This window comes from Cavia porcellus, unplaced genomic scaffold, assembly GCF_034190915.1.
Source record: "Cavia porcellus strain 051 isolate PalLab524CR breed Dunkin Hartley unplaced genomic scaffold, mCavPor4.1 scaffold_10, whole genome shotgun sequence".
Classification (NCBI taxonomy): domain Eukaryota; kingdom Metazoa; phylum Chordata; class Mammalia; order Rodentia; family Caviidae; genus Cavia; species Cavia porcellus.
The window spans coordinates 62,292,851-62,320,448 of record NW_026947493.1 but is presented as its reverse complement, the minus strand read 5'-3'; the positions used below and the strand labels follow the sequence as shown (position 1 = coordinate 62,320,448).

At 34.3% G+C, this 27,598-nt stretch overlaps 1 protein-coding gene across 1 annotated transcript in view; it reads left to right on the top strand.

Annotated features, from left to right (window-relative positions):
- Mmp16 (matrix metallopeptidase 16) overlaps window positions 1-27,598 on the top strand; it is a 252,987-nt gene that overhangs the window by 211,777 nt on the left and 13,612 nt on the right. Inside the window, exons 7-9 of the mRNA XM_003479993.5 lie at window positions 4,261-4,399; window positions 19,476-19,626; window positions 27,280-27,395. Of these exons, the coding sequence (XP_003480041.3) occupies window positions 4,261-4,399; window positions 19,476-19,626; window positions 27,280-27,395 (406 nt within the window). The remainder of the gene's footprint in view (window positions 1-4,260; window positions 4,400-19,475; window positions 19,627-27,279; window positions 27,396-27,598) is intronic.

Here is a 27,598-nt window from a genome sequence, read left to right as displayed (position 1 = left end):
CTTCTTTGTCCTACTTTTTGCAGTGGTTTTATTTATGCTTTTTTAAAAAATAGGTGTTTTTTTCATTTAACCACATCACAAAACAAATGGTTTCATGTGATATGATTAATTTTTAAGAAAATCAGGTACTGTTGGCTTGCTTATAAATTCCAAAACAGTTTAAATGCCCTAAGTTACTGCCTTTTCTTTTTAATAATTCGGAGGAACAAATCTTCAGCACCATCTCCTTGCTATCTCCTCACCTCCTTCCCAGATCTCTGTGGTGGCTCATGCCCTACTGCCTCCAAAACTTAGCTCCTGAGGATTCTGGCTCCTCAGGGTAGGTCCTGGTGGAGAGAGCACCCAGACAGAAGCTGCAGACATCTCCTTCTGCTCCCAGAGAACTCAGAGTAGAGTTAGGGTACTGCATTTCTTCCACTACCTTTTAAGCAGTCATACAAATTGCTTTCTCCTTATGCGTATAGCTATAGCATTTCTGCTTCCACCATTGTTACATACCTGATTTCTCCTTGACACATTACAAATCCTCGAAAATACCTCATAGTTGCTTGTGTTCAAAATCTGTGTTTATGTACATGAATAATTTTCCTTTCTTTGTTTTTTTCACAGTCAGTGAGGTCCTCTGATTAGTATGTCATTTTATTAAATAAGTTGGTACCCTAATTAAACAGTTTCCTGGCTTGACTAATTTCAGATATAGTGTTTTTCATCTGGTGTTGGTGTGGTGAAAATATAATTTGTATGTTAAATATATATTGGGCTCCTATAATGCCCAGCACAGTTGTTAATGCCTCAATGGTGACAGTTCAGTGATAAACAGAAACATACTGTCCTTTTTCCTGTGTGGCATATAAGGTGATGAAGCAGAAGGACATCATTATTAAGTCACACATATACAAATTTATAGATGCATACACAGATTCCATAAGGGCTAGGAAATGATCATAGAAATTACTGCAAAATGGTTTAACAGTGTATCTTAGCTTCTGAAGGCTACTGGAACAAAAACATAAACCAGGTGGTTTATAAACAGCAGAAACTTACTTCTCACAGTTCTGTATCTGATAAGAGTCCCTTTTCTATAAATGGCCACTTCTAGCTGTGTTCTTATGAAGGAGGAGCCAGAAGCAATCTCCTTGAAGCCTCCTTTATAAGGGCACTAATTAGATTGGTGGTGGCTAAATCCTCAAGAAGAAGTAACTATCCCTCACAGCACCTCCTCTTTTGTGGGTTAGGATTTCAGCATTTGAATTTAATGCTAATATTCTAGCTGAGGATGAAAAGATCCACTGTGGTTCATTAGGAGAAAATTGTGAGAAAGGAGATGACCACTGAACATTCAAAGTACAGCAGACTCCAGCAGAAGAAGTAAAGAGCTTTTACTCTGTCAAGAAGCCACAAGAAAGCTAATGTAGTTGGGGCACCATGAGCATACTAGAGAATGCAAGGAACCAAGTGGGAACTGCAGAAGAGGTCCAAGTTTGAGTCTCATTCTAGGTGGAGTAGGGGCAACTCAGAGGCCTTGAGGAAGCATTGTGTTCATCTCTGTGAAAAACAGTGGCAACTCAGGATGAGATGGTCACTAAAATTTAGAAGATGCTATTTCAGAAATGGAAAGTTAGGTCAAGGCCAAGGTGGCTATTCAGGGTAGGGTCCCAAAATGAATTGTGACATCTGGAAACTGCTTTGAGATAAGTTATAAATCACATGGTTACTCTAAGGATCAGAAAGAGTGGAAGTGATTAGTTCTTATGGATATTTTACACTAGTCCAGAATAAAGCATCCTCTATGATGATATATCAATGACATTATCATTTCATCTTCAAATGTATCAGAACACTCTTTTCATTTAATTCTCAGTAAATACTATGCCTGTTATGAACCAGAATTTTAAAAGAAATAAAAAAGTAACCTGAATTTCTCATCTATGTAACTGATCACTTGTGTGTACAATAAAGTACTGTGTGGACTTATCGCTGAGAACAAAATGGTATTTATAGGTTTTATGCTACATGGAATGAGAAGACCATAAATGCTTTTAATGTAAGTGACATATTCATATTTGAGTACAAATTCACTGTTTGGTCATCTTAAAGGCATATTTTGTTTTCATGAGTTTACTTTGCTGTTATTATTATCATTTACTGTAGTTTTTCTCCTTCTACTTAGTTTGCAATAATAAATAGCAGGTTTTGAACTGCACAGAGATTGTCCCTTTTCCCTTCCCTTCACATCTAAAATCAAATAAAACTTAACAGTGTTTGAGAGGATGAAAACAGATATGTTTTTCCTCCATGATTCAAAGATAACATCATAGTCTTCTAGAAGAGATTCTCTGTCGTTCTTCTGTAAATAATGACCAGTTTTTCTTTATAAAAGTCTTGTAGCCACTTAGTCAGTTTATTACTTCATAGACATATTAAAATAATTTAATAAATATGGTTTATTCAGGGATTTGAATGGTCTTCTTTCTAATAAAAAGCCTCTATTGTATCTAGACAAAAAAGTACTTCTTTTCTTAATATGATCAAATCATTATTTGCTCACATTCTTTACCAGTAAATTTCTGATCTCTATGCCCACATGTATTTTCCCTGATCACAACTCATGAAATACAATAATTTTGTATTTTAAAATTGATTCAGTTTTTCTACGGCATATTGGTAAGATCTTTACTAATTCAAGCTGCTGCATAGAATGATGATTATCAGAAAAAGTTAATGTAAAATCTTGAGGGGAAAGATCGATATGACTGGATTCCGAAAAGTAAACAATGAACAAGATAAAACTGTAAATACAAACTTAAGTATAAAGTGTAGTTTAGATAGTTTCACTATAATCCCAAAGAAACAAAAATAAGAAATATGAGTGCTACTATTTGCTTCATCCCCAAAAGTCCACTATATTTATTACAGTGGCAATCATGATATGAGTTAGATATTAGATTTTAATTAATTCAGGGACGAGTCTCTTGACGAAGGTGACACAGATACTAGAGAACAGATCAAGAACAGAACATGAACTATGAACTAGAGTGCTTAATTAAACTTCTTTTTATCTAAATGACAGGGATCAGTAGACACACCCCATGGTAACTGATAGATTTGTTTAGGAAGGACTTTGTTTTATCATATTGCCTGAAACCCATGAATCCTCAGTAGATTTTGTGTCTGCGTATGTGAATATGTGGATAACTGATAAACCCTAGGAAGTTCAGTGAGGCTAGCCTATTCTTAGTGAAAAACACAGGAAAACTCTCTAGTGCATCATTTATTATAATCTAAATTAGAATAAGAGAGAAAGAGAACAGAGAATTTAGAGTGTTCATAAGTCATACTTGTCTATCTAACTTTTATGTGAAATAGTTTGTATATAAATTTGAAATGACATTTAAAGTAAAATGTGATATATTGTATTTTAAATATGCTTTGTGTTTTAACATTAAAGTGCTTTAAATACATCTTACTTTATTCTGAAATATTTAACAGGAAATTATCTAAGGAATCAGTTACATTTTGGGTATTTTTTTAAGTTTTGTGTTTCATTTTTGTTTGTCTGATTAGTTGGTCAGTCAGCTGCTTTTATTCCATTAGTAGGTATTTATATTGATATACAGATAGGCAAATTAATAATTCAACAACTTTATAAACACAATAGGCTAAGCCACGTTTTACTTCCTAAAAATAAGAAAACATAAGTGACTTGTAGAATGACTGACAGAAATAAAGGATAAGGTGATGATTTATTTTTCAAGATAAATTTGATCATTTAGATAAACATTACTGAGTAAACCAGGACACATTTAATGACTTAAAATGTACCCTGTTTATGACCACACATGGAAGCAAATGTAACATGGGAATAGTAGAGGTATTACCTCCCTCGTTAATCCCCAACATTTTAGGTGTGAAGATTTTACATGTGCAAAGTGCTAGGATGCATACATAGGTGGCCACAGTGCTTTTCTTATATTTAGGAAGCTGACTTGCATCCTCACTTCTGGGAGGATTTGTTTTCCATGCAGAAAGCCTTGGGGATAACTCAACTGGCTGGATTACATACTTTGACATTATGTTTTTAATCACTCTGTATGGTTTAAAGATTGGGGAGTTGTTTATTACAGAAATTTTTGTGACCATGACTTTCAAATTATTGAGCCCTTTTTCTGCTTAACTTTGAAATTGTCTAGCCAACTCCGGCACAGTGAGTTGGTGCAGTGGCTGCGTGTCTGCTGACTGATGGTTTTGCTCCATTTGCAGGATCAGTGGTTTTGGCGAGTGAGAAACAACAGGGTGATGGATGGATACCCCATGCAAATCACTTATTTCTGGCGGGGCTTGCCCCCTAGTATTGATGCAGTATATGAAAACAGTGATGGAAATTTTGTCTTCTTTAAGGGTAAGGCTCTTTTGTACATCTGAATATATTTTGATTGTTTTTTCGAAAGCCCTGAAGCATGCATATAGGTAATTAGGTAAGACCTCTTGAGTAAGATTAGAGAATGAATTTTGTAAAAGAAACCATATATCAATTATACAAATATAAATATAAATAATTTTAAATTTTTATTTGTTTTTTTCATATATTCTCATGTATAAGTCATTACACATGACTTAGAATTTAGAAAATGGTAAACTTCAAACTACCCATTAAAATGAAATTGCACACTTGGAATGTATTCTATCATTACAGATTGTTTCTTGAAAGAAGAGTTAGAGTAATACCTTAATTATAAGATTATGTAGGTTCTAAAGTTATACCACCAATTTTGAATACTTGCATTCATGATACATGAGTCATGAGAACACAGTATTTAGATAATACTCTGTTTTGGAACATTTATAATTGGCTTCCTAGTTACTCAAAGTAAGTAGATAGTCATGTCTTGCTACTCTAAATCTGTTTTGAATTTTTTATTTGATTTTATAGTATGTAGAGGTGATTACCATTTTTGTTCAGTAAAGTCTATTTCACAATTTAATTTCATATGTAATCATCAAAATCCAATCTGATGTCATCAGTTTATGAAATAGTTTACAGTACACTAACAAAGTACTCACAAAGTCAAGAGACACAAGAAAAACAATGCATACAATTATCAGTATCATGACATTTATTGTCTATTATTTATCTGAGTGACAAAATTTAATAGAACAAGTGCCCAGCATGCAAAAGGAAGATTATCCAAAATCAAATGAACTTCAAAAGGCCTTTTCCTCTATCCTTAAAACTGGCTAATATACAAAACAATAAGCCTTATATCTGTGACATCGCAAGGTAAATGCAAGGATAAGAAACAGAAGGTGCTGGAGAGCTGAGGGAACTGAGGAGACCGTATCTGAACTGAAGCTGCAGAGAACGAGAAAGTGAATTCTTCTCCAAGAGCCAAAGGGCTGAAAATAAGCTTAAATGAAGACACAGTTTGAGGGAAGGAAAGTGAACCTTATACCAAATAACTAAGCCTCTTAGGATCATACTAGAAGAATCTGTGCTAACAATGAGGGTAGTAAAAATACAATTTGGAAAAACAATTTAATAAGAAGTTCAAACTATCCATTAAAATGAAATTGCATGCTTGAAATGCATTCCATCTATACAGATTGTTTCTTGAAAAAAAGAGAATAATACGTGCATTATAAGATTATCTAGGTTTTGAAGTCATATCACCAGCTTTGAATACTTATATGGGCTACACGAACTGGGCAAAAAGCAGTTCCATTTACCTCAGCTTCCTCATGTGCAAAATGAGGTTTGTATTATTCCCCTACTCGGGATTATTTTGAGGTCTGAATTATTACTACATGTCAAATATTTGGCATATGTATGCTTTCAATAAATAACAGCCATTGCTGTGAAGACTGCAACTAATACCATCGCCCTCCTGCTGTTCTAAAATAAAGGCATCAGCAGAGGGGCATGTAGTATATACCACTATGGACAACGTAAGGGTGCCACCTAAAGGCTGTGACTCTCAGGAGAATATCAGGAGAGACATTTCTTTTCCTAACACCTTCTTTGGTCCCAGAAATAGCAGCAGAAAATAGGAGGGAAGTCCCTTCTCATCCCCAGATCAGTGTAGGGCTCTGACAAAACTGCCTGAGGAGAAACTGCCACAGTCAAAGTTGGTGGTGTGACAGTGTGACAGCTCTTGAATGCCTCAGGGCCTCCTTCACTTGTGGAATGGCTGTTTTTCGGTTTTTGTTTTTTGTCTCTCAACAGCCAGGAGAATAGCATGACCTCAGAATCTGCCATCCCTCCTTGTTTAAGTAATAACTTCCCAACTGGCAAACAGTGCTTGTCAAAAACATTCAAAGTTGCCCACCAATTCAAATGCAGTCTCCCTCAGTGATGGATCCTGTTTGCATTTTTTGACATTGCTATATTTTCGGTTCTCAAACACTACTCCATGCATAGGAGGAGCTCAACATTCATTTAATGAAAAAGTGTCAAATACTGATTTGATTTAGTATGGTGATTTTTTGATGGTGCTAACAATAGTAATAACTTAGTTGCTTATCACAGAATTACTTAATTTCTAGAATATTGTTCATGTCCTGGTCTCTTCTGATAGCGATGTTGGCATCAGGAAACGTCCAGCCTTAGAACTTTTGTCTTTGCAGGGGCATCCTCTGCTGGTTCCTCCTTACAGTTCACTTTCACCACCACTCTTTAATAAACCCTACAAGGCTCACTAGGACGGTGCTCTCCTGCTCTAAGCCCCACTGCTATGCAGAGGGAGCCAGAAGCTCAAGGTATTTTCTATAAAATAACCTTTCCCACCTACTCCCTACTTAACACAGACAGGAGAAGAAGTAGGAGTCCCAGAGCCACAGGCTTCCAATGAGACACCACTCCGTGTCCTTACGGTCACCACAATCAAAATGACTGTTTCTCCTTGACAGCTCTTTGCGTGGCCTTTATCATTTAAAAAAACACAATTCAAAAATTCGGAAAACTGTGTTCCTAAGACTGACATCCCATTTACCCTGAGTGTTGGGAGGAACCTGCCCCCTTTCTAACAGTCCAGAGTCCTTCTTTATTGTGATTTTCTGCACGCCACCTGGTGAACTACACAAGATATCTCCTCCATGAATGCTCATGTATCCTTTCACTAGTGTATCAGCCCCTGGTATAATTTTACTAGTAGAATGAAAAGATATTCTTGTTCCTTTTTTTCCTCTCATTTGTATTTTAATATTCCTAATATCTTAAGACTAATATTTGAAAAACTTTTGTAACTAGCAAATAAAAACTTTTAGATTTTGTAGCTCATTATAATCTTTAATTCTTTGGATTAAGTCTCAAATTTGCACTGAGCTGCATCCCTAACTCATTCACTTATTTATTTGTTTATTATTTAATTTTTTAAGCAAGGTCTTTCTAAGTTACCACTTTGTCCAGACTGGCCTCAATCTTGGAAATCTCCCTACCTCAGCCTCCCAGAAATTTAAGGTTACAATAATGTGCTACCACATCCAGTTATGTGCTTGTTTAACTTTTCACAAGTGCAAACTTTGACCTTAGGTTAGAGGCTAAACTAAAAAGCCAGGCAATGTGTCATAGTTTGGTTGTCACAGACCTCTGTCTCAGACAGTACCTACAATAGTATACACAAAGATTGAGTAAACTGTGTCTACAAGTCTACTTCATATTTTGCTGCAGTTTGAACAATTGTTTGAATTTTAAGCAGAATTATATTTGCACATCTATATTATATGCACTGAGAGTTAGTCCATAAATTATAAAAACATGAAAACTTAGGCAACTTAACATATATATATATATATATATATATATATATATATATATACGCACACACCCACAATTATATGTTCTTTCTGCATTTGCTATATAGTTCAGGCTGGCCTTGAACTCATTATGTAGCTTTGCCTGGCTTGAAACTCATGGGAATCTCCTGCTTCAGCCTCCTAAGCGCTGGGATTACAAGTGTGCACCACCATTCCCAGCTCAGTTCTGTGTTCTTAACATAAGCTCATTGTTTTTTGGTCTGTAAAGACAATGTATCCAAATACATGCATGAAGGTGGCTTTTGTTTTTAATCCACAAGGCTTTAATAAAGATCAGATTGAGCATTGCCTCTGAAAGGGCAAAAATTAAATAAAAGACCTTAGCTATCAAGAAGCACAAATCAGACTCAAAAAACAGAAAAGACGAGTCCTGCAACTTCTGCAATTTCCAGTCTAGATGGGCTTTCCAGGCCATAGCACAAGGTCTGGGAATCCAGACAGAACGCAGACGTCTCTCTCAACTGAGGGAACAGCTGAGGCTTCAAGGAAAGCAGGTGGCCGTAGTGTGCAGGACAAAGTAATGTGGAGAAGAGAGTGAGGAACAGCGTGGGGGCTTTGAGATTGAGAGACAGACCCTGTAAAGTGGGGAGAGCACTGTTCAGGGAGGGTTTAAGGAGACTGCAATCTAGAGACACACTCACCAGAAATAAAAGGACCAGTGAGGACCAGCAGGACCTGATTCCCCCAGCCACATGTTCCTGAGCACTGGACAGAGAACCAAGAGGTCTTGCTGCAGCAGTGAGGAATATTAACCTAGCATGAGCACTACCTCGATCCTGCCTAACAAATATGCAGAGTAAGGTGTGAAGGGTTCAAATCATTTAAGCTAGGATAAAGCTTTATTTACAAGGATGTATATTTATGGGCACCCAAAATATAAAATGTTTAATACAATGGCAATTCGGTCCGCAAACTGAATTCATGCTGCAATTCTGGAAAACAAGGTCATGTTCATGTTCTTACAGAATAGATGTCCGCAGTATGTTTATCACCTGCTGCAGAGTTTGCAAACAAAACATTTTGCCAAATGCTTCTGTTTGTGAACCAAATTGCAAACTTATGTGTTCATGAACTAAAGTACTGCTGACTGTTTGGAATCCCTCACAAGATAAGAAACAAGACAAGGATGTCCACCTATATTAAGTCTATTCAGTGTTCTATGGGAGGTTTTGTTGAGTATAATAAGGCAATGATTTTAAATAAGAAGCATCCATATCAGAGAGAAATAAAACTACTCAGTGTCCAGCCTGATTGTTTGTATAGAAACAGGTTGCAGTCAACCAAAAACCTTCTCATTTGACAAGTGAATTTGGCAAGGTTGGATGAGATAAATTGCGCAACTGTTAATTTTATTTATGTATATTTTCAAAAACTGTGAAGGATCTGAGATTTTACCTTCAGTAAAAGCTGATAGCATTATCTTTCTCACTTTCATGGGTGTTGGCAGAAGACATAAGAATCCTCGATCAGAGAAAAGAACACTGCAAACTTTTGTTGCCATAGTTGAACATAATCTGTTTAATTACAGAAAAGGAACCTCAAATTTAAAGAACTTGAAGTTCTTGTGATGAGACATAAGCTTGCCTACATTTTTTTTTCCTGAAGGAAGACGTGTTCTTTATTTTTCTAGACAATACTGAGTTTTCCTGTTGTGTAGAAGGAGGCAATGCCTTTATTACCCAAGGTAATTTGGTATACAAATTATTTTTAGAATCGTATTACAGAACAAAAACAGTGACACTGCTTGCAGGACATACTGAAAAGCAGAAACCTATGGAGAATTGTCTCCCACACTAGCGAAAACAATGAGAAATTGAAATAAAATTTAAAGCCACCTTAGTCAAAATATTTTATACTGTGGCTCAGAATGCCAGCAAAAAAAAAAAAATGTATCAGTTATAAATTGCAAAACTTTACTAAATGAAAGTAAGCAAGACTTACATAATTTTGCAAATATATTCATGGCTCAGAACACTAAACATTTTTACACTGTGAAATCTAACCAACTTTATCTAATTAGACTCATTGTAATCCTAATCAAAATACTTCTAAGCTTTTTTTTTGAGTAGTGATCAGACTGATTTTAAAATGTTTATGCAAAAGACCCAAAATAAATACAATAACTTTGAACTTAGTACTTGATTTTCAAGTATTTTAAAGCCATGATTGTTATGACAGTATAACACAAGCAATGACAAATAGACTAAGGCAACCAGCAGAACAGAACACACTTCAGAAATAGATTTGGCTATATATGAACAAGTAATTTTTTGCTTCAGATACTTTGTTGGAAAAGTACAGAGGAAACTTAATGTGCAAGATATATCTCAACAAAACAATTGGATATCCACGTGCAAAACCAAGCACTAGTCCTCACATTCCTGTTTACACAAATACTAATTTCAAATGGTCTTATCTCCAGTTTACACACTAAAACTATAAAGCTTTTATTTATGACTTAGGAAAAATTTTTGTTAAATAGAATGTCAAAATCATGATCCACAAAAGAAAAAATAGGTTGAAAATTTAAATTTGTTAAAATAAAAAAAAAAACAAAGACAAGTCACAGACAAAATACAGTATTAACCAAGCATATATATGATGTAGAATGTAGAAAGTTCTCTCAAAATCTAGTGAAAAATATCAAAAGGAGCAATGTGTTTGAATGAAAATTTCCCAAAGAATGTTATTTTACATGGAAAACTGTAGTATTCATAAGGGAAAAATGAGTTGAAATCACAATAAGCTACCACTAGACACCAAGTAAAATAGATAAAATTTAAAAGACTCACAATATCAAGTACTGATAAGAATTGAAAAGAAATTACATCTTTCCTTCATAGTTGATTTGAATAGAAAATTACAAATGCTGGAAACCAGCTTGATGCATCTGTAATTGTAATCATTAATTACAAGCTGGCAACAACTCTTACCAGCCTCAATAGGTGAACCGATAAACAAATACAGTATATCTATTTAATGGAATTCTACTCAGCAATAAAAACGGTATCGACTATGAATTCACAATACAACAAAGTTCAAAATTTTGCTGTCATATAATTCAGACAAAACAAGGAATATGTCTTATTTCAATTTTTATGTAAAATTCTCAAAAGCATAAATAAAAACACAATGACAGAAGGTGCCTTAAAAATTACTTGGGAACAGATTAAAGATGTGTGCAAAGAAACACAAATACATCAGAAGATGAAGGTTGATAAAAGTGTTTATTTGGATTATTCAATCCAAATAATCTCAATACATATCTCAATATTCATGAGATATATTTAATTAGTAAAACAACATATTATGTACTTTCCATGTTGTTTATTGCATAGTAATTATAGCAAAATAAAGCAGTCATTGTAAAGTAAAAAACATTTTACTAAGCACGTAGTTTATGTTAGAATGATTTATGCAAATATTTCACAAATTTATATATACTGAAACATAAGCAGTAGAATTTAATTTCTTCATTATTCTAGAACTTGTTAATTATCAGCACTGAAATTAATACTGTTATAACTTTAATTTCTGGAGTGATCTCATTGATAATCAAGTAGAATACTTTCCATATCTCAGCACTTTATCCCCAGAAACTTCCCATGTTGGTTATAGTTCTAGCACTATAATTTAGGTAGAATATGAGAAAAAAGACTAAATTTTATTAGAGAATGAATCAGTTCACTGAAGGTACATTAAAAATGTATAATCTCAATTTAATTTTTGATATATTCGCAGCCACATTTTGAATAATTTCCTCATTGCTATTTTATATTGCTCATCATTCTGTCTTCTCTCTCTGATTTCCTTGATCTTATTTTTATGCAACTTTTGCTTTGCCGTTGTATTACATATTTCCCATAAGAGCACTGGCGTGTTTTTGTGAAGTGAGGCTAGATATAATAATATAGATAAATATTTAAAAGAACTTTTTCTTTTAAACCCACGCATATGGGTCTCTAAAAGATCATGTGGGTCTTTTTTGCATTATATTTCTTTTTCTTTTTCTTCTTCAAATTCTTCTTTTGAAGAAGCCATACGTGCCTTCCCTTCCCAGTTAAGGCGATCCACAGTGTTCCTGCTTGTTTTTTAGTGTGAGGCAAGATGTACAAGCAGCAGGCCTTTCTCACTGAGTGACAGCCGGCTGATGGTTTAGAATATGTGAATATCATTTGGCATCATTTAAAGTTGTGATGTCTGAACAAACTCGCTTTCATCCTCTACCTGACATTTGACAGGTAACACTGAGTTGTCCTCCTCTATTCATGTTCATAAGGTCATTTCTTTAGTAAGAGAGACACAGAAATAGAAAATGTATCACGGTTCAAGGAACTCTTTTGCTTTTCTACAGAAACTGAATGCACGGTTTTGTGCTGTTCTGTTTGGCTTATTGTCACTCAGGTATATCCAAAATAATAGAATAATATTTTGTTAGTATAATCAAACCAGATATTAACTTTTTAATTACTAGATGTGTTTAAGTTGATTTTCATTCTTTGACATTTATTCAAAATCCTTGAGCTATCTATGTACAATATTGAAATTAAAATGTATTTCATATAATGAGCACTAATATGCTCAATGGTATACTTGACCATTATTATTGGTATGGTAAGTAAATTCAGTCAGTGAAATACTGTGCTACCTGGTAAGTGTCATTTATTGGATATCATGAGCCAGATACATGGGAAGTATAGTTGATGTCTCATTATTTTCCAAATTATGAATGAATGTCAGTGTTTACATACAATTAGGAAAGGAGAGCTCAGATCCAGTGACTTGCTCGGGGTCTTACAGCTCTTAATTGGTACTTATCTTTCTCTACTTAAGAGATTTAAAACCCACTCAGTGCTCCACTAAACCAAGAATCTAACAAAAAAAAATATTGCTTTGTGATACTTTTTTAAAATCTTCAAAATACTCTCAAAGAACATATAAAGTTTGATCAATCCTATAAAACTTACTGAGCAATCAAAGTACAGGCTTTTTTGTTCTTAAAAATAAATCTAGCCAGGAAAGAATTTGTGTTTCCATCTTTTCTGTAAAAGACCATACAATAAATGACTCTCTCTGTGTGGACCAAAGGATTTCAAACTCTGTAAAGTTCACAGAAAACATAGGCAAGCTCTCACTAGACATGACTGTTGTTATGAAAGCAGACAGTAATTGGTATCCCTCGTTTACTGACCATTGTTATAAAAGAGATGCAATATATAAATATTTAAGGAGAGTTTGTGGGCTCTGAGGGAACAAATACATGGTTGATTTATTTTTTTATTTCCAGTAATAAGGTACAAAGTTATCTGATGACTGAGGATAGAATAACAAGCATGAACAGAATACAGTGGATTACTTAATAAGCAATTCTATTAATAAATGTAGAGTGATTAGTTGACAAGAGGAGAGGAAGCAGAAAATCGCTAGCAATTCTGATTGCCAGAGTGTGAAGCTGTTCTGTTCAGAGTCAATTTAAGGTAGTAAGATCAACACTAAATGAAGGGAACCATGCTCTAGTACTACAGTACTCTTACCAATTGCATGTATGTTTTAGGCACATCACTTCTTTGACCTGTTAAATAAATAAAGGTGGCAGGTTGGATTCTTAGCCATTTTTCTTATTTACTGTATCTCTACACTCCCATCCGTAATAGTGGCTCAGTTCTAGGCTGTTACAAAAGCAGATATGAGCATATTCTGCGGAGTAGACATTGTCCTCTTGATAAAAACAAAGAAGGACAGATGTCAGTTGCCACTACTTCACTCTTTCCGAGAGTAACATGTAGTTCAATTCCTCATGAGGTTATTTTCTCAGTGTCTGTATCCTCTGCCAGCCTTGGTGCTCCAGACCTGTGTTGCCTTCCTCCACATAACAGGTACTTCAGTGACTGTCACAGTCACTGAAAAAGCTGACATTGGATGGATGGCTGGATGGATGGATGGATGGATGAGTGTGTAGATGAAAGCAATTAAGTAACCAATCTATGAAGCCCTCTTCAACTATAAATTTTTTGACGTTATCCTTTTTCTTTACAAAGCCTCTCTGTCTTTATGACTTGTTGATATTTTCCTCTGCCTTCTGCCAAATACAGTGTCAGTAACAACCAGTTTTTTCCACTAGCTCCAGTCAATCTCATGTAAAATCTAGTAAATACCTTCATTCTGTCAAAGAGACAATATTTTTTTCCTTGAGAACCAGACAGTCTGATGGTAAGGTTGTTAAAAATCCATCTATTATAAGTAAAATAAAAAGTTGATTATGAATCTCACAGTTATCCAAAAACTTAAGAATAGAAACAGTCATTACAGTTTGATATGTGAAAATCTTTACTAAGCAATGAAATGAATTCTATAATAGTATTTCATTAATAAATACTCAGAAGATTAACTGTTATTATTCGTAATCAACAAGCACAAATCCTCTGTAGTCAAGGCAGCTTTCCTTCTCATTTGCCCTCTGACTCTCCCTTTCTACCACCTTTTTGAGATACTAGAGATGAATCCAGGACCTTCAGACTGAATTACATCTCCAGCCTTTTTGTATTTTTTCTTTTAAAGAGGAGCTTGTTCTTCTCCTGCCTTAGCCTTCCAAAATGATGAGATTATAGGTGTGTGCCATAGCACTCAGCTTTCTGTGTGTGTGAGTGTGTATATGCATGTGCACGCATTTACACACACACATGCATGTGCATGTGTAGTTACTGGAACTTAGTCATGCAACCCTACAACAAATAGTTACCTATAACTTTTTCATTTTGCTTCATTTTTAAAGAACCTATATGTACATTTTCAAAAGAATTCAGTTGTTCCTTATTCCCAACAGAAAAAATATTTAACCATGAACTGTATAAATGACTACACTAAAAAAGTGAAAGACTGGTTGTTTCTCCTTTTTGATGATAGCGAACACTAGATTAAGAGTATAGAAAAGTATTTTTAAATATATTTTTTACGAAATAGTTTTTGATAGAACAATAAAAATTTCTTGGAAGAACTGAAACTCCCTTCCTCTTTTTACACATGAACTCTTGAGACTTGTGGAAGTCCTAACCAAGTTTCTGTAAACTCTTTCTCTTGCATGGGCCATGGCATCCAAGGTATTGATGTGCCTCTTGTAGTCATCATAGGGAAAAGTGTGAAGCAATTGTCATGCAAATGATAAAATTTAAGAACTGCAAAGGATGTGTTTTAAAGCATGCTGAGTGCTTCTGCTTTAAAGAGAAAACCAAGTTGAGAAGATTCAGGATTTCCTCTAAATAGCATGGGAGGCATTGGAATGGAACTCCTTTTCCTAATTAATAATGAGGTGAAAGAAGAGAAATCATTGGGTCACTGAGCCATAGGCCAGCAGAATAGTCTTCTCTATCTTTCTGTCTAGTGTTTTAAGAGTTTCTCTTTTAATTGCTAGAGACAAACTTCAGATCATGACGTGAATTAATACTCTCTGAATTTTCTGTCTCACTGACTTTAGAAAGAAAATGATCTGGACATTTGGTTGATTTTTTTTTTTAACATTTCTGAATTTAACAAGAGCTCAGACTGTGTCTATATTCTGTGACAGTGTCTCTCAGCACACAGTGAATTATAATCACTTGTATAAATGGTTTCCAAAACAGTAGAAGGTATCTTGATAAAATTAATTTTTTCTCCTTTATTAGTAAGAATCAATACTAATGGCCACTATGCTGTTTGTATAGACTTTATTTTCTTTTTAAACAATTTTTGGTTCTGTGCCTATTTATGCAATAGTGAACATGATTCTTTGCATTGATAACTGTTTATTAAGCACCTTCTGATTTCGAGGCATTATTTATGAGGTGCCAAAGGAAAAAAGTGTGTGCAACATAATGTTTCCATGTAAGTTTCTCATAATAAAGTTAGTGACAGGGTTGTACTCCTTTAAACGTACAAAGTAATACGAAACGGGTCAAGATTGTCTAATCTAGCAATATAATTGACCCCTGGTTTCAAAAAGTATATACTTTTCAGAGAAATAATGCTAAGTTTTGAAATGTCATTCCACTTTTCCAGAAGAAGAGATGACTGGAATGAGAGTGAGATGAGCAGTCTAGATTGAAAGGAGATTTGAAATGCTATACCTGTGAGTTTGGGTTTTATCTGAATGCCATGAAAAGTCACTGAAAATTTTAAATAAAAGAGAAACAAAATCAACTGTGTATTTTAGAGAAAGCTCTTTAACGAGCTTGTGGAAGATAGGTAAAAGTGAGAGACTGGAGGCAGAGAGATAAGATGTGAGAGATTTGGAATTATTCAAGCTAGAAAATTGTTCTTATGGTAAACAGTGAAAAGACAGCAGGGTATACTGGCTAAAATCCAGGACTCTGATCTGCAGATTTGGAGGCTTAGATGCATCTAAGATCTTACATGACATTTGAATGTTTAAAAGTCATGTTTAAATGTCATGTCAGACAGTATTATTCAGTTAAAAGAAAAATAAACCTTTCTGGTTTACTTCGACTGATGGGGACTTTACGCTGTGTGACAGTCACACATCAGGAACTCGCCAGAGTCACTTTCTGTCTCAAAGGCCGCCCATTCCGTCTTTCGTCCACAGTGCTGCTTTCTGAATCTAGCCCCCTCACCTTCTTTGAATGTACTGCTTTTATTCAGTTTCTCCCTCCTCATAGTGTCTGCCTGCCTATGGCCCTCATGGCCTCTCAAGCTTTATACATAGAATGAAGAGCTACTTCCTTCTGCTGAGTAGAAAGTCAGACTCCCTAGTCACAGTCTCAAGGCAGAAGTGTGGGTTGGCTCTGCTCCTTTGACCAAGCCATGTGGCCGTAGCTGGCCCTGCAGCAGTTTGACTATCGCTAGGTTTGCAGTGAGGGGCTAGAAGGAGAATATGGAAAACAAAGGATGAAATGATTATCTTTAGAAAGGACAGTGGAATGGACTTTCAGAGGCAAGTTCAAGGAGAACTAGGAATTCAAATCTGTTAAATGTGGTGATCCACTATATATGAAAAATAATGAACAGGATGTTTTCTTTTTTTTTCATTCTTTAGTTTTCCTTTTTTATTTTTTAATTTTTGAGACAGGGTCTCACTGTGCAGTTCAGTCTGGCCTTGAGCTCACTTTGCAGCCCAGGCTGGTTTTGAATTCATAAGGATCCTTCTACCTCGGTCTCCCAAAAGCTGAGATGATAGGCATGTGCCACCACACTCCCGAATAGGATGTTTTCTGATATAATACATTAAATGTTACCCCAGCTACCTAAGTAAAAGAAATAAGTGAATAACCTTGAGATGAATGGAATCTTATATTTGTGAGTCAACTTTGTAGAACACACCAATAAGTAACCATATATATTATTTGGCTTTTAAGAGATGCTTACTCTACATGAAGCCATTTCTATCACTTTCTCTTTTGACTTCTGAAGTTTTCTGTCATGCTAATCTTCATTACTGCTCTCTCTCTACTCCTCTCTTGCCTACTCTGCCCTCTTCCTTGTATAACCTATTCTGAAGATTACATGTCTCTAGAAATGCAATTCTGGCTTCTGTTTGTCTTATGTCCTCTACCCTTCAAAACCTCACTAAGTCCTAAATTAGTAAATACCATACTTATGCATGTGACTTACAATTTTTGATCTTTAAGTAGACATATCCACTTGCCTACACAATTGCTTTATGTAGACCTCTCATTGACGTGTGAAGGTCTTGATCTGAACCTTCAGTGGCTCACCTACCTCCATTCTCTTTATCTTATTAATGATGATGTCTGTCTTGTTTTCTTTACTATGCTTACTATGTAACATGACACTTGGCCTACTGAGATAGTCAGTGTTTCAATTTAAATTACATCACATCATAGTAGAAGGTTTTGCCATTGGTATAACCTAGAGACTCCTAATTAAATCAGCCTAAACACACAGAGTTTGTTTGGCTTTTTCGTTGTTATTTTGTTTATTCTGTGGTTTTTTTTTTTTTTTTAGAGCAGTACATTGTTTTAATTTCTAAACTCTCTTTAGGTATGGCAGGAATGCTGGAGTTTACCAAAATCCTCATCAAGATGTGGTATTGAAGTGCTAAAAAGCAAGCATAGCTTCACATCACTGCATAGACACAGAAGTTCTGACTTTGTCAGATGTGAACCTAGCAGGTTGATTATCCAAGAGTTGTTGGATCATAAAAAGATCCAGAAGGGTATACATGAGGAATTATGCCATTGAACTGCCTTTTATTTATTTATTTTAATTTTTTAATGAGAATAGAACAAAAGAAAGCAAAACAGAACAAAGCAGATCAGAGCAAAACAATGCAAATCACACTGGATTTCAAAACAAGGCAACAGGAAATCAACAGTGGCTACCACCAAGTCTCTTGTTTTCTTCAAAACAGTTGCCCACACTTTCACACACAATAAGTTAATACAAAAAAAATAGTACAAAATAGTACAAAAGAATCATCATACACAATAAGTTAATACAAAACAAAATAGTACAAAACAATCAAAATGAAAGAGTGAGATGAGGAGAAAGGTGATAGGCCTCTGGGCCATGGGAATCTACTGGCTTCATCATGGTGGATCTGGAAATAGTAAATGGTTACATTTATTATCTCTAATGATAATGTGGACCTTGCAGCATTTGAGTTTGTGATCCTTCTTGGTTTATAATTAGAATAGAAGACAACAGGGACTGGAGTGATGGCAAATGTTTGCATTCAAAAGCTAAGTAAAATAAAAGATCTCAGAAAGGAGCAGCTAAAGAAGAAAGAGGAACAAAAAGAAAATGGCTTTCTACATGCCTAAGAAGAAAAGTACTTTAAGTGGTTAGTTGTATCAAGAGATAAGGATAGAGAATGATTTTGTTGGCTAGATGGAGGGCAATGAAGACTCCAAGAAAAAGTTTCAGTAGATCTGAAATCAATTTTCAATGGGGTGAGAAATGTTGGCAGATTATTGAATGAGTATACTAAGAACAAAGTATTAGGCACAGTGTACCGGGGGTATAGGGCATGTGGAGCTGTGTTGTTCAGAGAGAATTTCCAAACAGCAATAACATGACTGAGGTCTGACTACTTGTGAGTCTTACCATACTCTGCTAATTTTGAAGTTGTAAGATTAAAATTTTTGTTCTTTCTTGAAGAGGGGGCTAGTTTTACAGTGGAAGAGGACCTGAGGTCAGAGGAGGATGACTAACTTCATACAAATAGAGAGACTATCTATCTATCCATATATATATATATATATATATATATAGAGAGAGAGAGAGAGAGAGAGAAAGAGAGAGAGAGAGAGAGAGAGAGAGAGAGAGAGAGAGAGAGAGTCATCCTAGAGGAAATATCTCAATATTCACTAAAGCATTTTGAGGGCACACAGAATTCACAAATCATAGAAATGATTACTGCTTGAGCAAAAATAGGGCCAATGATTCCTAGGGGAGGAATCTATGATCCTTGATTTAGAGTTGTTTCTTTATGACTAAGTTGTAAATCTATTTTCCTCTTTCAATTAACTCATAAATTTCAACTATATTTTAAGTAGTCATTCATTATACCTACTCTTAAATGAACACTAATATTTCACTGCTGCTAACTTATTTTAAGAATTCTATGCAGAATAATGTTCATGCATTGTGTTAATGGATGTATCATTGTCTTGCACTAAGTTCCTGTCTTCTTCATTTGCATTTATTTTATACAGGCAACAAGTACTGGGTGTTCAAGGACACAACTCTGCAACCTGGTTACCCTCATGACCTGATTACTCTTGGAAGTGGAATCCCCCCTCACGGAATCGATTCAGCTATTTGGTGGGAAGATGTTGGAAAAACCTATTTCTTCAAGGGAGACAGGTAAGTACTCATGTCATATGAGGAAAACAGTTCACAAATGTTACAGGCTGTCCGCATTTCTCATATGTCATGGTCCTGCACCGTTGCTGAACCATTTGTGTGGATATAAATATGAGTAAATGCAACAGAAAATATTTTTAAATGTATTCTAAATAATACATAAAATCATTTCTCACCCAGTTATTCCTGGCATACTTATGAACATATATATATATATATATATATATATATATATATATATACAGTAGTATATATTAGTTCTCTGTGCTCTTAACATGCTTATCAAGCTGTGTATGCATTGCAAATATGTTTCCTTGCAGTACATTTTCTTGTAAATGTATTTATTTGAAAGAAATATATTTTACCACTGGCTGTATGTGTTTGGACACTCAAAGTTAACATTTTACACCTTACACACAGTTACTTATGGCTGTTTTCAAACAATTTCAGTTTATTCATGTATTCTGTTTCTTAAAAAATCTATTTTATTTAAGTACCAGCAAGCAGGTATTGTGAACTATTGACAAACTCCCACTGGGATAAAAGTTTAACATACAGTGTGATATGCTTTCCCTACTGTTTTACTCTTATTTTTATTTCTTTTTGTGAAATTGTTCAGAGGGTCCACAAAATGTAAGTAAATTGTTAGTCTTATAAGTCACAGGAGATTTTGCTATACATAAATACACCTGTGCATTTTTGGCACACATCTTATATAAAAATATTTGTAAGAGTGAAGCAAAGCTCTATTATGTTAAATAAATGGTATGCAGAAAAATGAATAAAGATGAAAAATCAAATTTCAGTTGCCTTGTTTCTAGCTGGATCGCATTACTGAAGCTTATAATTATCCCTTAGTGGCTGTAGAAGGTCTGCCACTGTGTCACCTCTCATACTCACACACATACACAGCGGACGTTAATATCCAGCATGCCAGTTAGACTTTGTCTCATTATCTTAACATAAATGAACCCCACAAAATGCTCCCATAAACTTATTTTTAAATTTACAATTTTAATGGTAATCTATTTCAGAAACTGAGCATTACTGTGAATAAACTCCCTATAATTGGTCTCCATGAAAAGAACATATACTTCTAAATTTATTTTGTTACACATTTTATGTACACTACATTTGTGTAGCAAAATATTCATAGATTTTTATTCACTATAATGAAACCAAAACTTTTTATTCACTAGAAGGAAGCTAGAGTGTCCCTTATTAAACTACAAACAAAATGCTTCATCAGAGATGTGGTTTTGTAGTCACAGAAAGCATAATGACTTTCAACCAGATGTAAGTATGTCAGAATATGAAGGAAGAAGAATAAAGAACTTTATTGCTAAAGCATGGTGACCACTCATACCATTCTCCAGCTAATTATAATTGCATGTATAGCCTCATTTTAGCACTAGCTCCAAAAAAGAAAGGGATAGAAACCAAAGGCTAAGGTGTGACTTTGAAAAACATTTAGTTTCCATGTAACAGTTCAAAGAAGAATTTCATAGATGGTGTTATAAACTGACATTTCATGATCATATACTCTCCTTCCTGATATATGTGCATACTATTTCTTAAAACTTTTCTATTCTAAACATTTAGAACTTATTGAAAAATTTAATTTTGCAGCTTAAACATCGGGTAGTTCGAAATAGTTAAGTCAATGAAAGTTAGATACTGAATTTATAATAAGATGACAAATGGGAAAATATTTTTATTTCATTTACTTCTTACTTGAAAAGCTATATGCAAAACAGAGTACAAGGTATAGAAATACTTTTATTATTTTTACTTGTTTAAATTACTGTGCTTTTTTAGGCTCTTAAAAATATTTCTGTAGGATTGCAAATAATTTCTGTTTGATTTTGCGTGAGATATCATGAGCTATAGATGTTTTGTAATTTCTTAGCCTTTTGGCTAAGATCAAACGTAGGTAATTTATTTATTACTTTATATTTATGTAATTTTGTAATTCCAGAGTGACATTTATCAGTACTGTACATTCATTCTGCATTTAATTATGCATCAGTCTCCCCAAATGACAGTGCAAATAAGAGGCAGTTACTCCATTTTCAGCTTTAATGTCTGCTTAAAGATTTCTGTATCAGTGCTGACCTAGCCCTCATTAATACATTCAGAAAGTATTTTTGAAATACATACCCTCTGATATGGGCTTGGTAATAAGGACATAGAAATGAGCTCTGACTCCTGTTCCCATGGCACTTACATTGTGCTGGAAGAGTCAGGTGCTAAACAGAAAACAAATCAATAACCCTGATAATTTTCACATTTAGAAATGCTACAAAGAAATACAAGTTTATGATGTGACAGAGACTCGAGAAGTAAACGGTGTAGGTCAGGAAAGGGCTCGGTTCTGACTGGGATACTTGAACTTTGGGTTGAGCAAGGGAGAGTTTTAGCTATTTGAAGCTACTCAGAAAAACATGTTGTCCATAGATGAAATAGCTGTGGAAAGATAGTAATTTAGGAATGAAAGTGAATTGGTTGAAAGCAGGAAAAGGCGTTGTAGCCAGAGCAGAGTGATGAAGTGGTAGATAAGACTGAGCAAGTAAGCAAAGACCAGATTATATGGGGTCCCCTGGGCCACGGAGCAGAGTTCTGCCTGTGTTCTCAGTACAATGGGAAGGTCTTGGCGGGGTTTCAATGGGAAAGAGCTGTGAATTTACAAGGGTCCTTCTGTCTTCTGTGTGAAAAATGGACTTCAAGCATGGAAGCAAGAAAGATGTTTGAGAGGTGGTTAGAGAACTATAGTGAGACCCAGCAGAGAGACTCCCAGTGAAGCAAAGCGAAGCCTACAGCACACACTCTGAACATAATCACAAGTTCTTATGGCTTTGCTTTTACAAGGCAGAAAAGAACAAATCAAAGGTGATCTCAGGGGCTTCACCTAAACAATTGAACAAGTTGTGGCATTGCTTGAGGTAAAGGATTTAGGAGAAAAATATTGGGGAAAATGACTTAAGATACTGGAATATCTCTACTTGGACTGAGGTACCTATCTACACACAAGGGAGAGCATTCAAGAAGGTAGATGGATAACGAGTTTGTAACTTGGTGGAAAGACCAGATGGGAGCGCACATTTGAGAGTAATTGCCACTAAAGGTATTGAAAGTAGAAGCCGTTATGAAATCCAGTTTAGAGATAACCAAAGAGTAGAGGAAATGGTGCTTCTTTAGATAGAACTGTAAATTCAGATGAAAATATCTACTCTTTCACTGTGGCACATACTGCATGGGATCCAGCCCCTCAGATTTTTCTTTGACCTTTTCAGAGCTCACTATAATATGATACTTGGATACATTTTGATCTTCATAGCATTTAACTCCAAAATGCTATGTTTCCATATCTTTCTCAGCATCTTCTCATAAGTACATCCAAGATTCTAGAGTCATATTTCATTCTAAGTTAAATTTTTGAGAATTTTAAGCTATTTTCACATAAAATGGACAAAATATTGACCCATCTTGGAATTATTGTACATTATCATTTATAGTGAATAGAAAAATAGTTTTATTTCACCTTACCCTGGCTTCAAGTTTATAATTACATAATGCATGCATTTTTAGTCTTTCAGTAACATAGTGAAAGTTAGTATTTTTTATTCTGTTGCATTTTTAAGACTGTCTGAAGAGAGATTATTTAGGTATGAAAAAATTATTTTTTTTTATTTTGTGATAACTTAACAAAATGAAAAATTCTTACCTCTGCTAACAATTTAGACTGCTAGCTTTTAGAAACAGCTGACTCATCCGAAATGATCACTTGGTGTTCAGTTTGGAGTTCAGTGTGCAGCTACATCCCATTCAAAAATTTTATTCCTGAATTTTGGGTACAATTTTTATTAGTACAGAAAGAATTTGAAAAATGTTTGTATGAAATTATGTAACTTCTCTTATGATTGTGATATATATTGAAGTCTAAAACTGATTGTAAATGTTATTTCTGATCATATTTTGTTTTGAAACTTTGACAAAGAATGCTTCTTTCAAATAATTATCTAAGAAAAGATAAAATTCTGAAGTAGAGATAACTGGTTAATCAGAAGAAAAATTAAGTTAATTTTAAAAAACTACATTCATTTATCCTAGCTTTATTATTAGTTGACTCTACAAAACTTTCAAATTTTCTCTATTATAAAATCTGAATTTCAAATCCCTCAAATGTTTTCTTTAGAGGATTAAAATTTAAACTTGCTAATTCCATTCTTAATGAATCCATGAACTTATTTTTCTTGCAGAAAAAAATCAGTGAAATAGTTTTTGGTTTATGCTGAAATATGTTAAAAAATGTTGGAGACTAAAATAGGAACCTGTATTTATAGATAACCCCTACAATCTTTTATAAGACAACCATGAATGTAGTTAAATAATCTAATCATGTTTATGTTTACTTGACAAACATCAGTGTGACAAGGGGCACACATCTTGAGCACTCAATCCTGTGCTGAGTTTTTCAGAGTGTGAAGTGATCCCAAATCCCAATTTTATATTATTTTCTATCAGAGAAAAATATTATTTTATTTTGACAAATTCATGTGAGAATTGTAGTCCTATAAAGGAGTCTAATAAAATTCACATTCCACAAATTACCAATTAATGTTAAGGGTACAGCATGTAGTATAGGTCCTCAGAAAATATTTCTGGGTCAGTGATCTGAGGAAATATAAAAACAGATGAATGAAATTATTCTTAAACAGTGAACACTGTGTGAGTGAAAGCATCAAGCTAGTAAGAATGACAGATAAATTTGTCAGAATGCTATTTTGAGAAAAATACTAGAAGCAACATGATAAAAAAAAACATACTGAACTATGAATCAGCATTAATTTAAATTTAATTTCTACCACATAAAAATAGAGCCAAGGTGACTAATGCTCCATGCTCTATCATTGACTGAATTGGGTGATAGTATGTCCTATTGCGGTTAGGTTACGATAGTTGATAACATTATACAATACAAAATGTTCAGAAATTTAAGTGAAAGAGCATAAAATAATGGATTGTATAAATTTATTTTATGGGATAAAAGATGTATAAAGTATACATATTTTTACATAAGTAACAATATAACTACTTCTTAGTAAACTAATCAGTAAACTAATCTCAGTAAACTTCTTTAGTAAACTAATACTCAGTAAACTATACAGTATGTTACTAAGAGATCACATTGTCCCATGATTGTAAATTATCCTAGGCTTCTAGGTTGACATTTTAAAGCTCACTTTACCTTACGGATTATGTTATCTAAAATTCTCAGTTATTGTAAGATATATCACCATTAGATCATTACTAAAGAGAAAACCCTGACAAGCAAACTTTGACTCTACATTGATTGTAAGGTACTTTATGAGATTTAGAGAAAAATAAGTTTCTTAGCACTGTGAAATAAGCTCCTTCTTTCCTGTCAGAAGCTTTAGTTAACTGTGCAAAGCAATTAACACGCATGATCACTGTAAACCTTACTGAGGTATTGACTCAAGAAGAGAGATTATGGTCTCAACCACATTAATCATTCTGTGTCAATCACAGATTCTTCTAAAAGAAAGGAGTATTCAGAACCAATTTAAAATGAGATGTTTCCACAAGCAGTGAAAGATTTTTGAAAACGTGACATGATATACTGATGATTTTTATTTGCTGTCTTCATGACAGGTCCCAGCTACCCACCACTATTTCAGCTCAGTACTTTTCCATTAAGCTTTTTCTGGTCTGCTCCTCTGACCACTCATTTTGCATGTGATGAGGACCTGTGAGACGTGTTTTGTTTTGTTTTGTTTTGTTTTGATTTGATTTTTTTCTTTTCCCTTTTTGGACTACCTGTGACTTATAATTTACTAACTGGAACACTTTTTGAGGCAATCTTTTTTTTCTTCCCATGTGAAAATTAAAGATAGAAGAAGTGCTGATATTCCAAATGTTATTGGAGAAGGATTTTTAGAAATTTAAAACAAAACATTCTAGATGATATTCCACAGCTCTGTGGACAGATCTTCCATAACCCTATCACAAAAAAAAAAAATTCTTAGTGGAACATACTTGTATTTTCTAATTACAGGCAATATAGAAAATCCAAGGATATTAAATAATTGTGCATTTCCAAAACCTGAGTGTGTAAAATACTAGCTTCTGTAGATAATCATAGATATTTAGCTGAGGAGGGAGGATAGCTGCCAAATAAATTTGGAAACATACTTTGTGATGTGAAATAAATTTGAAAGCTATACTCATATAGAAAATAATGGAGACTTTTGAAATTGAAAAAACCTAGTTATACACGTAGCTGTCATCTGTTGTTTCCCTTCAAGAATTATTCCTTTCTCAAATAGGTTCAATGATGACTATCTTGTGATTTCTTTTTTTAATGACCAATGAATTTAGCATTATACTTAAAATAGGCACTATGTCTGTGAATTCTCAGTGGTCTTGCCTCAATTTTGTTAATGTTCAGAACATCAAGATATGAACTGGTTTCACAATTAGAATTATGGATAACAGAAATAACAGTAAATTATAACAATGATAACAAATTCCATGGATGTCTAGGGGTTGTGTAAATGTGGCCCACGTATGTCCTGAGAAAGAGCAAGAGCTGGTTGTTCTGATTCTCTGCTCTTCGCTTCTGTTTTACCATCTATACATTGAAGTCTACAATCAGTATCAGTCCTACGGTCTGTACTCATACCCAATTTCTTCTCTGCAATGCCCTTTACCAAAGGCATCCCTCACTGCAGCAGAATTCTTCCAGATAAGCAAGCTCAGAGTTCTTAAGTAATATTTACCTTCCTTCTCTCTCACTTTCAGAATACAATACCTTAGGGAAACCTTTGAGATCTTTTCTCAAATGTATTCTAATCCCTTGAATTATTATCAGTTCTATTGCTCACTGCTTGATTCAAGTTTACTGCAGTGGCATCTGAACTGATGATCCTGTTTCTATTTTACCTATTTAAAGTATTTTCAAGTACTTTTAAACAGCTAATGTATTCTTTTAAACAATAAGCCATATGTTAATGCATCTCTGCTCAAAATGTGTATTGGCTTCTTAGAGAAACAAAAAAAGGTTCTGCGGTAGTGTCAAGGCCTATCTAATCTCTACTAGCTGAGGTCTAGCCTCAGGTAGATGAGGACTTTTAATTCCTTGGTCCACCTCCTAAAATGTTCCTCTCCCAAAGCCTAAATGTGTTATTTGTCACTTTCTGCTCACACGTCAGCTTATCAAAGACTCTTCTGTCTACTAATATAAAAGTTTTAACATATTCACAGAGAATATGTGTGCTGATGATACTCTTATAAATTGTAAATATACCTAGCATAGTGTACTTGGCATCTTTCAGTTTTAGTAGGCTGAATAAAGACTAACTTTTAACATATATGTATAATATATATTATATAAAATATATAACATATACATATATATATATATAATAACATACATATTGTTAATGTTTTCAGGAGAACAAAATAAATGCTTTCAGTCCTCTCTGTCCAGTGATTTAAATCAAGTGTACTGTAAACCAGTGGCAGGTATACAAGTAACAGTACCAAGCATAAAGCAAGGAATTAATGAATGTTAGCTATTGCTTTATATACATGCCTTTTTCTATGCACCTATTGTTGTTCTCTCATTTTTAGGTATTGGAGATACAGTGAAGAAATGAAAACCATGGACCCTGGCTACCCCAAGCCAATCACAGTCTGGAAAGGGATCCCTGAATCTCCTCAGGGAGCTTTTGTTCACAAAGAAAATGGTATGCATTGTATACATCATACATTTATGTTATCTACTTTACTAAAAGAATTTCCTGTTTTACTATGTTAAGTGAAATCATTGGAAAGCACCATATTGAGCTGTACAAGATAAATATTTATAAATACATAAACTTTCCTAGATTCACATTTACCATTATGCACTCTAGATTTTGTTAAAGCTCAACTTGTTTATTTTAAAAAA